Source organism: Phalacrocorax carbo, chromosome Z (genome assembly GCF_963921805.1).
Source record: "Phalacrocorax carbo chromosome Z, bPhaCar2.1, whole genome shotgun sequence".
In the NCBI taxonomy this organism is placed as follows: Eukaryota; Metazoa; Chordata; class Aves; order Suliformes; family Phalacrocoracidae; genus Phalacrocorax; species Phalacrocorax carbo.
Window position 1 is genome coordinate 10,682,098 of NC_087548.1, and position 13,290 is coordinate 10,695,387.

At 42.6% G+C, this 13,290-nt stretch overlaps 1 protein-coding gene across 8 annotated transcripts in view; it reads left to right on the forward strand.

Moving 5' to 3' along the window:
- CELF4 (CUGBP Elav-like family member 4) overlaps positions 1-13,290 on the forward strand; it is a 720,771-nt gene that overhangs the window by 671,750 nt on the left and 35,731 nt on the right. For 4 of the 8 annotated variants that reach the window (XM_064438557.1, XM_064438558.1, XM_064438559.1 and 1 more), the window contains exon 11: positions 794-937. In XM_064438557.1, the coding sequence (XP_064294627.1) occupies positions 794-937 (144 nt within the window). The remainder of the gene's footprint in view (positions 1-793; positions 938-13,290) is intronic. The other 4 variants (XM_064438561.1, XM_064438563.1, XM_064438562.1 and 1 more) reach the window with 1 other exon arrangement.

Sequence of the window (13,290 nt, forward strand, 5' to 3'; positions counted from 1 at the left end):
GAGGCAGATTCTCCCTCTTCTGCCCCTAAATACAATTTCAGCAGAACACTTTCTGAGGGTCTCTACCTTAACAAAACTGCATATTCCAACTAAACACTCTCTGGATATTTTTCCAAGCACCCTTTGAAGTCTGTAAGAGTATATGTTACAACACTGAGGCAAAAAAGTCAATTCCTCTTGTCTAGGAATTGGATATATATCCACCTGTAATTTTTCTTGCTGAACCCTCTAGAATGGTGGACATGGTCAAACTGTCCAGATTTAGGGGAGTCTTCAGGCTGAGTTCAGCTGGGGGATTGAATGTAAAATTCTACAAAACAAATTATCCTGTGTGTTTGTGTGTATCCTTCTGCATGTTATCACAGTCCTCACACAGATACAAGAAGGATAATGAAACTTCTGCATGCAGACACTGAGCGGAGGCAAGGGTTGGTGTGGGTCACCCAAAACTCTACAGAGGAGCAAAGAAAAACTATGAACTGCATTCTTTCTTTCTTTTTGTTCTTATTCCTCCATTCTATCTTTCCAAGGAGACATGTGCTTCTGCATTCTTCTGTCTCTAGATTTTATCTTCATGTCTGTCCTGGGAAGGTTAATTAAGTTAGTATAGCCTCTAGGTGACTTTCTGAGTTCCTGGTCTTCTGCTTTGTCCGTTCCTCTGAGAGTCTACAGACTGCTTCCTAGAGGTGACCTCTCACCAGTCATAAACAGGGGGTGTCAAAGTATATCTCCAACATGTGCTTTCTCATATTCTATTTCTCTCCATTCATGGGTCTTCTTTTTCTCTTGATAGGACCAGAGGGCTGTAACCTGTTTATCTACCATCTGCCCCAGGAGTTTGGGGATGCTGAGCTGATGCAGATGTTCCTGCCTTTCGGTAATGTCATCTCCTCGAAAGTGTTTGTGGATCGGGCGACAAACCAAAGTAAATGCTTTGGTGGGTAAAGATAACAAAACAATTAGATTCATCCAGGAAAGGGCTTTCTCTGAATACTTTACCTTTCAAACTGCTTTCTTTCTGCTTAAGCTTTATGATTTCTCTCAATTTACTCCTGTCGATACTTTCCCCCTTCCCTCTTTCTCTCCTAATTGTCTCATGCTCAGAGTTGTGTGCGCTGCTTAGAGGTGAAGGTTTGGCATTCACCAGCAGCAGGGTGCTGCAGCTGCTGGTGGTGGGGTGGAAAATATTCCCCCTTGGAAGGGGAGGTGGAGAGGGTACAGAAAAGACTAAAGCACCTGAAGCAAAATGGAGGGGGCTGGGGGAGTAGATGAAATGCTGATGGGGTCAGCAGCAGGAGCATGTGGCAGAATGGGAATTTCTGTACCTAAGGAAAAGGAAAAACATGTCATGGGTTTGAGGGGAAGACAGAGCTGTGGGAACAGCTTTCCAGCATCTGCATTAAACTGCAAGGGGACAATGGCTGAACATCAGCTGAAAGCCTGGTCTTCTGTGGGGATAGCTGTTCGGTGGGCCACAGGCAGCCACGCTCTAAGCCTGCTGGACCCGAGACAGCACCACAGCAGATACAGACAGACCAAGGTAACCCTGTGCCTCGGCTGACAGGCCATGCTAAGAGGCTGGGTTTGAAACCTGCACCATGCTCACACAGCTCTGACCTCGCTGCTGGCTCAGCCCCATCAGTTAGAGCATGGAAGGAGCAAGCCTCAGCTGCCTGCGAGCCACCAGCTAGGGACATCCTCAGCTGCACCCACAAAGGCAGGGCTCAGCCAGCCAATAGCCATGTGGTGATGTGTGCATGGTGTCTCAGTGGAATCCCACTGTTTGCAAAGGTGTTGCTGTGAAGGGTCCCTTCTGGCAGTGTGGCAGCATGGGGACCCTGCCACATTTGATCCCATCCCACCTGGTGGACAGAGGATCTCTCCCATCCCTTTTCCCTCCACTGGAATGTGCAATTTCTGGTTCTCCACCATCCTGCACTCTTTGCAGGCCTTCCCTGAGGAGTGCAACGGGACAAACTGTTGCCTTTCTTTTCCACTACTTGCAGCTGATCTGGACTCTGTTTCTCAGGCAAACTTCCAGAGTTAAGACTTACTGGAGTTCCATTTGATTTTAAAGTCACTCTCAGTCTCCACACTATGCTTCCCTTCCATGCTGCCTGCCCCTTTCCCATCCTGGACAGCCAACCTCCCAAAACTCTTACCTCATCCCTTGCCAGCTACGGTGCATGTCAGACAGTACTTCCAAGGGCTTTGTGACCCTCTTCTATGCACAGATCCTCCTGCCCATTCACAGATGGTCTGAACAGGCCGTTTCCCCCTTTGGCTGGGGAAGCCCTGCCCCCTGATTGAGGGGGGAACCAGTAGTCCTTGGGTTGCCACATTCTCAATCTCTAGAGGAATAAAGGACAAAGAGTTTGGTGTGAAGAGGCAGCTGGGAAATTCAGATGAGAAATTATGAATTAGCGCTATTATCTCCAGAGCCCACCTGCTTTTTAGTGCTTTAACTATATAAAAGCTTGTACAAGATGAGCAGAACAGCACAGCTCTAGATTACTTTGAAAACTAGTACTCCAAGGATACCCATGGGTTAGAAATGGACCTTTGGCAATTAAATTGCCATTCCTTTCTTAAATGTTTAGGGGACTAGTGAGCCTGGTTCTCCACATATTGACAAGTGGGAAAAACAAAGGTAAATGGAGTAATGCAGTGAGAGCCAAGTCTGGTAAGGGATAGTATCTGCTGGACAGGTATTGACCTTATCTCCTCTTAGCTTAAAGGGTCTCTGGCTACAAGGATTAAGGAGGACAGCAACACATACCTAGCTTGTGGGGCAGGGTTTTGGGTCTAGCTTTATTGTTCTTTCCAAGGTACTGTGAGTTCTTGACTGATAGCTGAGCAGGAATTGAGGGACCTTAGCAGAAATTTTCCTTCATGTTGAGTCTTACTTGGAGAACCTAAACATCACAAAGTAAACTCCAAAACTAATGGTGGGTTATTCCAGCCTGAAAGCAGGATGGTGCCCTTTGGATGTGTAGACTCAAGCATGCAGGTAAGCAAAAGCAGGAATTAGAGATTGCTAGTCGATCTTAGTCACCTTATATTAACTTCTGAGACACAAATGTCCAAGCCCAGTCAGTTTTTGTTCCCACATGTCAAGCCCCAGTTTTCTCTGGCTTTAACTTACTTTCCCATAGACCTGAGTGCCTGCTCTGACTGTTGATCTCAGACAAACATGTTGACTATGCTGCCATGTGCACCACCTCCAGAAGGACAGAAATAGCAGAAGTACAGGTAGCTAATTATCACAAGTACGTCACACTGCTCTTCACAACCACCTACCCTGCTGACCTTCAGCTTTAGAGCAATGTAAAAATGTGGAGGGTATTACAGAAAATCAGGGCTTTCATTTGTTTTGCTATGTCCACTGAAGATGATGCAGGTTATAATTTTTTGTTCAGAAAGTCAATTTAAAAAAAAAAAAAGAATAAAAAAATTTACTTTTTTCCTAAAGGAAAAAAAAAGGGATTTTGTTAACTTAGAAAGTAAGAAAATTTTTTCCTTTTCAGCTTAAATGTTTCCCAAAACTCAACATGTGAAAACATAGCATTTGCATTCTGTTTCACTTTTTTTTTTAACCCAGCTAGAGCTCTCCAACTAGTAGCCTGGGGGAACAATTCTGTCTGGCCCCAGAAAGATATTCCACCATTATATGACCTTTTAAAATGTATCTGCTATGCAGATCCCAAGTAAATTGCTGTAACAGAGTCTAGCCCCAGGTTGTTGAGAAATTGTCAAGAAGTCCTGCTTTAGACAAACTTAAAAATTCTATGGAGAAAAATGTCACCATGTTTTTTTACATGGGAGTGGAAAATGCTTCATTCGCTGCTCTTGTCTCATTGTTGAACTACCTGTAAGCAGCCAGCCCAAAGAGATTAAGTCAGTAGGCCAGCATCTCAAAATAGGACTTTTATTCCTTTCTGTTTGGCCCTAAATTCTCCCTTGCATTTCCAGCACAGAGATATCTCCTTTGGCCACTACCGGCAGCATAGTGTAGGGGCAGCCACACAAGTGTTAGGAAGAAGGTGAGATGAGCCACAAGCTTTTCTCCTGGTATCTGGAGCCCCCAACGCTGCAGAGAACCTTTAGCACCTACACGCACCAAAGAAACCACACTGTGGTCATGAAGCCTTCAGCTTTCCCGACTCAGAGGCTGCTGACTCCTGGCTGACAAGGAGCAGTGAGGAATGCATGGTACAGCAAACATCAGACTCATGTATAAAATGTCAAAGTGCTCAAAATATGTCTATTGTTTTCCATAGCAGGACTGCTTGCTGTAGTGTGTAAGACTGCCTGAGACACAACCCTGACTTCTCACTCAGAAAATTCGTTTAAACTGGGAGGTTTCTTTGCCTGAGACTTTCCTTGTGCTGCTCATATCCAGGCTAGATTCAAATCCTTCCTTTTCTCTTACAACGTTTCAGACTTCCGAGTTTTATTTTTTCCACTATCCTTATACAGCTGTAATATGTCCAAGTGCAGACCACACTTCTCCTCCCACTCCAACAACATGTCTATCCCCATGGCCTGAGTCTCCATCACACCAACTATATCAGCATCAACTTGGGTTTCTCCTCAGGTGCTGCCTTGTCCACCCTCTTGTATTCAAACTTATTGATTTCACCTCCTCAGGTCTTCTCCATTCTGTCCTTCTCTCTCCTCTCTCACTAGCCCTTCATTCAATGGCCAGCTGATACCTGTAGCCTTTTCCAATGCAATTCTTTTACAGCCAGCACGTTTTTCCTCACTGGCCTGTGCTGTCCATTCTCAGTGAAATAGCAGGGCCACAGCAGGAACCATCATCTCACTCAGGGAAAAATTACACTTAATCAGATGCTCCTTGAAGACAGTGACTCTCATTCTTACAGCAGGATGATCTCGGATGTCTTGCACATAGGCACAGTGTGTCACAGAATTAATGTCAACTTCTGCGGGATCCTGGAGCTCTATCTTCTCTCTGTGCAAGGCAGAGACTGCACTGGGGCTCTCACCTTCCCACTGTATATGTGTAAGTTCTTCTGCATACAGGTACCCTAATGTCAGAGGACATGCGATATATCTCAGTACTGGTTGTAACGGTTCTGATGATAATTCCCCTCTCAGCTATGCAGATAATTTAGATGTGACCAGTCTGTGTACAAAGCAAAAAGAAAACTTGAGTAAAATGACACTATTAAGGCTGCTGAGGCAAGTAGTCAATGTGAGAAGAGCCATTCTTCATGTTGCCCACACATGGTTATCTCTACCTCTGTTGTAGGGTGATGCTACAACACAGTCCTCATTTCAGGAACACTCACTGTTGTCGCATGAGACACATTTTAAGAAGGCATTTGAAGATTTTAGTGAAATACAGAGACAGACACTAGGAAAATGTTTTAACAAAGAAAGAGAAAAGGACAGGTTTGGGCAATATTAATTAGGAAGACATGACAGAAATTAGAAAAATGAGGACATGGATGGAGAAGCAGAGGCCAAATGATTACCCCAAGGTGTCAAATAAGATGTAGATACATTAAATCTGGAGGAATCGTTTTACTGGTGCACTTGGAAATTCATTCCTCCAGTCGCCTCTTTATGGGAGGAGTGAGCACCTGGATCTGCCAGCTCTTTGCACACTACTGAGCAGTGGAAACTGTCAGGCCAATTCTGCTCCATGCCTCTCCTTTGTCCCCAGAATGTGTCTCCTTGGCATGTGCCTGTTCCCCATACCTGCTGTATGGCAGCTGCAGTTTATCCCCATGGAACAATGACTCCAGGATGCTGTGAAGAACCTCTCCTATGCCTGCAGAGACACCGAAGTTTCCCTCCACTCAGCTCAACGTGGTCTGACACCCCAGGTGTGAGCAACCACAACTGCTGGATGTTTTTCTCATTTTCTGTGCATTCCAGATGGACTTTTTAAAGTGTCCCACATTAAATGTAGCAAGGAGCATTCCAGCTTTGACTATAATCTGAAAGGGCTTCTTAGTAGCGTAGATATATATGGCCTACAGGAAATATCTTCTTTGTCTGTTGTCACAACATGTACATCAAGTTTCATTCCAGATTCCTGCAGGAAGTCCACTCAAAAGTTGGTAGTGCACCACTCCATTTGTAAATGCATCCAGTCTTCTCAAAAGCTGCCAAAAGAGAGAAGATAACACCACTTGATGAGGGTCATAGTAGCTAATTATCTTCACCGTTAAATATTTCTATTCCCTACTAAATTTCTTCTGGCTCGTAGTTTATTAAAAGAAACAGAAGAGCCAAGGGAGAGAGATTAAAGGTGAGAGAAGAAGTAATGAATGAGGACTGAACACAGGAGGGGGTGAAGTTCAGGAGAAGGGCTGAGGGTTGTGTAAAGCTTGTATTGTGTTATAAAAAACACACTATGGTAGTTCAAGACTGCAGTATGCTGGACTGGGAAATGCAAGGCAGCAGGCAGGTCGTGACGGTCTAAGAGTTTTAACCTGGAAGCTGAAACAGAAAGAAGAAACATCAAGAGACTAGGACATCGGCAGAGCTATACAGGGGCCTGGGACCAGGGGCATTGCAGATCAAGTCCAAAGTGCATTGGCAGCACTCCATAAGACATAGGAGTGGAACAACAGACCCTGAGGTACATCAGAAAAATATTGCTCAGCAACTACTCACAACATGCCTCCAACACACCCTGCCAAATCTGACAGTTTCTCATTTCATAAAAAATCCCAGGTCTCCTTAAGTTCACCCAGGGAAATGAGGAGGTCCAGGAGTAAGTTAGTGTAGGGGTAAGAAATTCCAGTCCTATCTTCCTGCCCCAGCTGCATGATTGTTAGTCAATACAGTTGTGTGCATTGGGTTCCCCCTGTTGTACCAGGAATCCAGTTCCTTTGCACAGGGCTTTAGAAACCATGGATGAGGAGGTTTATCTATCAGGTGAAAGTTTTGTGGGATTTCTTTTCTGATTCTTTCTTTGGTAAGTAGGAAGAATCTCACCAGATAGAGGCATTATTATAAAGCACTTGGGAGACAGCTGGAGCTCTGCTTTCTGCTATTACCAGTGCCGATTAGATTTTATTTTTTTTGCTTTTTACTTTCAACCTGATTTCAAATTTCCTAAGAAAAATCTCCACCCAAGTCTTTCTCCCCGTAGCCCATGGAATTAGGCTATGTACTTTACTTTGCACAATCTAGTGGCAATACATTTTGTTTCAGGTCCCTAGACAATATCAAATTGTCATTCCCATAAAGTTACAGTTACAGACCAAAGCTCAGAGCGTCTGATGGAAGAAGCTGCTAATTTGAGTGCCTGAGTTGAGACAACATGGAATGATTTCCCAGATGTGTTAAGTATGCCTGAGCCCTGGGGTATTTTGGTTCAGATCAGCACTAGTTTGTTGTGGTCCTCTCCACTCTGAAGGACCTGGCACAGACAGACAGCCAAGGAGAGATTCATGAAGTGTACAGCTTAGTTGGTAAGTAAGCCAAGGGGAGGAGGACACCATTAGAGGCGTGCTTGGGGCTCACAAAGGAAAGGGGAGGAAGGCACAAAAGTTTATTATTTGCTAGCTAGTCTCTGTTCCAAAGCAGCGAGGCTCTGAGACCTCAGGTCTGCAGAGTAAGGATAGAACTCTTCTCCAGTTGATAAGGAAAGAGTTGTGTGAGTAAGAAGGGAAGGAACTGTTCATTACCCTCACTGCACAGCACCTCCAGCCATTGCAGTTTGTTGGGGGAGGCTTTAAGGGGAGGAGGAGGAGCAGGAGAAGTATTAGGGCTGTGAGCCACTATTCATTTACAAACTATAATTAATTTGATGTTTAGATTAATTTCTGATGCACTCTCAAAGGTGCACTGAAAGCATTTTTCCTTTATTATAATGTTGATTGCTTATTGGGGAGATAAATCTAACTGTCAGTTATGCACTGACTTACCAAAACTTTCAGACCAAGCAAGCATGTATGCATAAGGAACAGCTGTTTGCAGCTCTTCAGTTAAAGGGACAGCTCTGTCTTTTCCCAATAACTCACATTAAAGAAAATCTATACATTGCACACAGGGACTTTTGCTTTCTTTTGTAGCTTAACAATATATTAGACAAGAACATGTTAGCAGAATCTGTCTTCTATTTATCTGTCTGTCCATGTGTCTATCACTATTCTGTCCATCTCTCCACACAAGCGATAGACATAGTCCATCCAGAATATATTTAAAAGTTACAGATATATTTGTACATACCTACTCACATGCACACTTACATAATTATTTTAAATGTTTTTACTCACAGTGCAATTAGATGGAGGAACTCATTACTGCAGGGTCTTTGCAGCTACTCATTTAATGACCTTCAAAGAGGGATGGCCATTAAGTGACTAATAGAAATGAACAAAGTTAGGAGTTAATGCTAGAAGAAAGAAAAGAGAAAAAACCAAAAAGATTTTTTTAAGGAGATTAAAACCTTAATGCTCTGGGCTTCAAATCACTCAGTCAGCTTTGGGACCCAGGAAAACAACCTGACTGGGCTCTCAACTGTCTGCACATCGTGCTACCTGCTGCCACCTCCTCTAAAATCCCTTTGACATTAGATAGAGTAGATGATCTCACATCATATATGACTGGTCCTACATGTGGTCCAAGGATATTACAGTTTCAGATGTGAACACTCCTATGTGTAGAAATGCCAGAGGAAGGTCACTAGTGCTACTTCCATTCAGTCTGTAAGTTTATGTTCAGAAGTCAGAAATAATGATCCCTGCAGTGGGCAGACCCATTTCTGAACTCAGGGTGATGTATCTGCAGAGCACAGACTTACCACATCCAGTTCTTGCGACACTGCAGACCCACCACAGCATTTTGCCTGCACACTACATCTGTCTTTATTTTTGTTTTCCCAAGATCTCTCTCATGCAAGGCAAATTCAAACTGTAGAATGGACGAGTCTCTCTCAATCCATCCAACCATCTATCCGTCCTCCATATTTCTATCTTCAACTACTTTATATTAATCTGTCTTGTGTCATTCGCTGCACAGGACTGCTCTTCAGCATTTTGAAGACTGTCAGCTAGCTAGTTCCTGAGCAGCTGTTCAATAGATCCTCACAGCTCTGTGCTTGGCCTCAGGCCTTCCTTCCCACACAATATTTAAACCCTGCTATGAATATGAATTTATTATTATTTCTTCATCTGTTTTCCTGAGGCCTTTCCCAGCAGAGCGTTTGAGAGGTTCACAGAGCTAACAGCATTTTCACAGTGCTCACAGTGTCATCATTTCACCAAGGGGATGATGAGGCATAGAAAGATATTCAAAACTATTTATTAATCTTGGATGCCTAATCTGAGATGTCATGAGCCTGATCAGTCTGCTGGCTGGTTTTCTCAAAGTATTTATCACAATGAAGGGCATGCTATGTTCATGTTCACTTCAGATGCAGATACAGGCAACAGCCTTTCTGCCAGTGAAATCTCAGATCATGCACTGAGCACCACGAAAAGAGGAACACACTGTAAAGCTTCGTCTTCACTGGCAAACTAAAGAGGCCTTGCATGTCAGCTCAAACACCATGTCATAACTATCCATATCTTTTAACATTTGCATACTGTTGGCTTTAGCTTGGCCACGACAATTAACTCTCGGCCGGATGTTGCTTGGGTGTGGCCCAGCAGCGACAAGGGCCAGGGACTATCCCTAGACAACAGTACAGACAAGGCCACCCTTTTTGAGGGGTAAGAGAGTTTAGTCGTGTAGATACAAGCCATGATGTGCCAGCTGCATGCAGAGCCTGCCCTATTTTATTTACTAGTAGAAAAATAGCCTAGGAGATCTTATTAAGGCATTTTGTGATATATGTTTTACCCAGCATAACTGGGATGTCATGGCAGAAATAGGGATCAATTCCAGTTCTCCAAGGCAGCATTTGGTTGTACAACTACAAAATCATCCTTTCCCTGCCTTATTTACTGTTTATATTCTAACACTTGCAATAATGAGTCTGATACATTGCCATTTTCCTCACCCTGTTATGTTATTTATTCTGTACAGTAATTAAAACAAGGATGCCATGAAAAAGAAAAATACAGAAATGTGTGGTTAGAAGCAATGCCTTAATGCATATACAAAACAATACAGAATTAAAATTTTATAGGTAACATCATTTCTTGCATTTCTAACTCAAGTGCTTCATTTTGCAACCTTATTGTCATTTTAATGTATTGGTGCATGTGATATCTTCCCTTTTCAAGCAACCAAACAAAAAAATAAAAAAAGGTCCCCAGATGAGAGGAACATCTTCAGAGGTTGTCATCAGGGTAAGAGCTTGCAGATCTTCATAAAAATAGGTATACTTTTCTTAACCATTTCTGGTTTCGTCTATCTCAAGTCCCCAGTCAAATTCAACCTCATCTCCACTCTCCCCAGTCTTGATCTGTAAGATATCACATATGTATAGGTATGTACATTATACATGCATTTTATATATATATTTCTGCAATATCAAATATGTCTGAAAATTATTAAAAACAATGAAAACCCCTGAACAAGTGATTCTAATTTGGGCAACCTGTTCTAATGTTTGCTGGCCTTCAAGGTGAAAAAGCTTTTCCTTATACCCAGTCTGGAACTCCCTTGCTCCAGTTTATGCCCTAGATTCTCATTCTCCCATCATGCACCACTGTGAAGAGATTATCTATGTCTTCTTGCTCTCACAGAGCAAGTGCTCCAGCCCTTGTCCATCTTGATGACCGTATGCTGAACTCACTCCACTTTCTCACTGTCTTTCCTATGTTGGGGGGTAGGAGTGCTCAAAACTAGATGTCCAGGTGTGGTCTAGTAAGTCCTGCGTATACAAGGGTAATCACATCCCAAATTGACTGTGCTCTTGTTAATAGAGCTCAGGATATTGTTAGCCTTCTTTGTAGGCCAGGGCACATCTCTGATGAGATCCTCCGTGCTGTAACCCATGGAAAATCTAGAGACAGTGGGACTATTACCCTCCCACCAGCTGAGCTTCAGTCCCCTTCATATTTAGACAGGCATTTTTATTGTTATAAAAGGGAGGAGGTGCATCTATCATCTAAGAGCAGCTGCTATCTTTGGCTACTTCACAGGCAACAGATTTTCTCTCTTTTTGGCAACATGACCTACAAATCTGATTGTGTTCTGGCCACTTACAGGTGAAATTATGTGATTGTTCTAAACATAGGTCCCTAATTACCCTTTAAAACCCTTCTTTAGAAGGGTTTCCAGAAATTGTAATGTATTTACCCTGCTCATTGTGCATCACCTGACACGGCTGAACAGGCTCCAGAAGGATTATTGTGTTATCGAGCTTTTAAAAATCCTTATGAGGGAAGAATTTTTCCTTCCTGATTTTAAGAGTTTTCAAGAAATACATTTCATGGGGTGACTCATATTTTTGCCCCACCCTTGTCCAAATTATCAAAAACCATCCTGCTTTTTTCAGGTCTTCAGTTTTTCTAATCACAAGCACTTTCATAAATATGCTTTCCAGCAATGTTTCTACTCTCCTTATTTCATTAATTAAAAAACAAGGATATTTTCCTATCTCTCACCCAAGGGTGGATTGAGTTTAGATGGATCATTGGGCAGGAGCCCCAGAGGTCAGAATTAGGTCAGGCTTTAGGTAATCTATGATATGATTCAGATCTCACAGACTGAATGTAACTCTTCCGGGGGACTGCAGAAGGCTCTTCACAGAGATCGACAGGATTCAGGTCTTTTGAAGACCACTAATGATGAATGCTTTGCTGGTAGACCCAGAGGAATTTATCAGCAGCTATACTGTAATATGAAGGTCTTTCATTTCTATTGATGTTGATAACACAAGAGGTCAGCTGATAATCTCCCTGTCCATTGTGGGTAGTTGAAAATGCAGAGGTTTTACACTGACACTGAAAGGACCACAGATGTACAACTTGCTGAATCTGGAACAGTACGTTATCTTCCAGCTTAAAATGTACTTGTGTATCTGTTTTCTTTCTCCTCTTGGCACCCAGCATAGTTTAGTGTGAGGCCACAACCTCCTGGTCTAGATAGTAAGAGATTTTCTCTTTTTCTTCCCAAATGAATCACTGCATATGAGGAGTTTTTTTCCTGTCGAATTCACTTTTAGTTTTGTTAGCTGGTGTTCACACAGTGGCTTCCTTAGAGACCGAAGTATGGGATTGAAAAGCATGGCCAAAAACTATTCATCACTATCTCTGGCTTCTGAACAGAAACTCCCAGACTGTCCCAGAAGAGAAGTTTCAAGTCTTACTATATCTATTGGGTTGCTCCAACCTACCCATAATGAGGTACCATGTGTTCAACGACAACAAGAGGAGAGATGGTTAGTTGTCCTTCTAAGTAATGATCAGCAGGACCAAGGTGGGGAGATTCTGCACCTTGTTACACCAAGAATGGTTGTATTCCAAAGACTACCTGGCACATGAGAGAATTGATAAAAAATAGTTACCAGTCACTAGTACAATTCACAGTGCACCTTCTGATTGGTTTTCCCTTTTTGAGTTTGTTTCTTTTTTTCTTGATTAGGCCAGAAAGGAATCTACTTCCCTGCTATGAAACATTATTGAAAAGAGGGTCACTTTTTATCATGCTTGTCTTTTAGAAATCAAGAAGGACCACTGGTGATTTCGGTAGCTGCACAGTTCATACATGGCTTCTTTATCAAGAACCCACAAATTGAGTGGGATCCAAGAGAGAACCTGGGAGCAAAGAAATTAAGAATAAGATAATCAATGGATTGTGACATGGCTGGTGGGAGCTGCAGTAGTTATTTTCATTTTGTTTATATCATACAACTCCAACAAAACAAATGTAAAAATAACCTTCATCTTGATTCAGCACCATTCTCAGTGCATCCTTAACTGAGCACCTACTTATATTCCACACATAACTTGTCTAAAACCTACACTAAGTTCATTCTTCGCTTCCATTTTTACACTGGCAGAAGAACTTGTCTCCTTAAAAGTTCAGCTGCTTTTTCCAACCATGTACTTTCTGCATAATTTCCCCCTTATATTGGCACATCATGACATCAAACATTTACAAGGAAGGCTCAGAAAGTAAGTGAAGAAGAGTTCCTTCCATTTCTGAAAGCAATTAGGAAAATGCTGCAGTCCTAATTAGCATTAAAAAACACCCAACAAACACTATTCACTTACCTATGGGTGATTCCTCACTAGTTAGTTGGTTCTTTGTGAGGAAGATCATCATCATCATCTGGGTTGGAACATTATGCTTCTTCTAGAAGAACCACAATGCTCCTTGTTCACAGCAGACACATATGTATACTGGTCC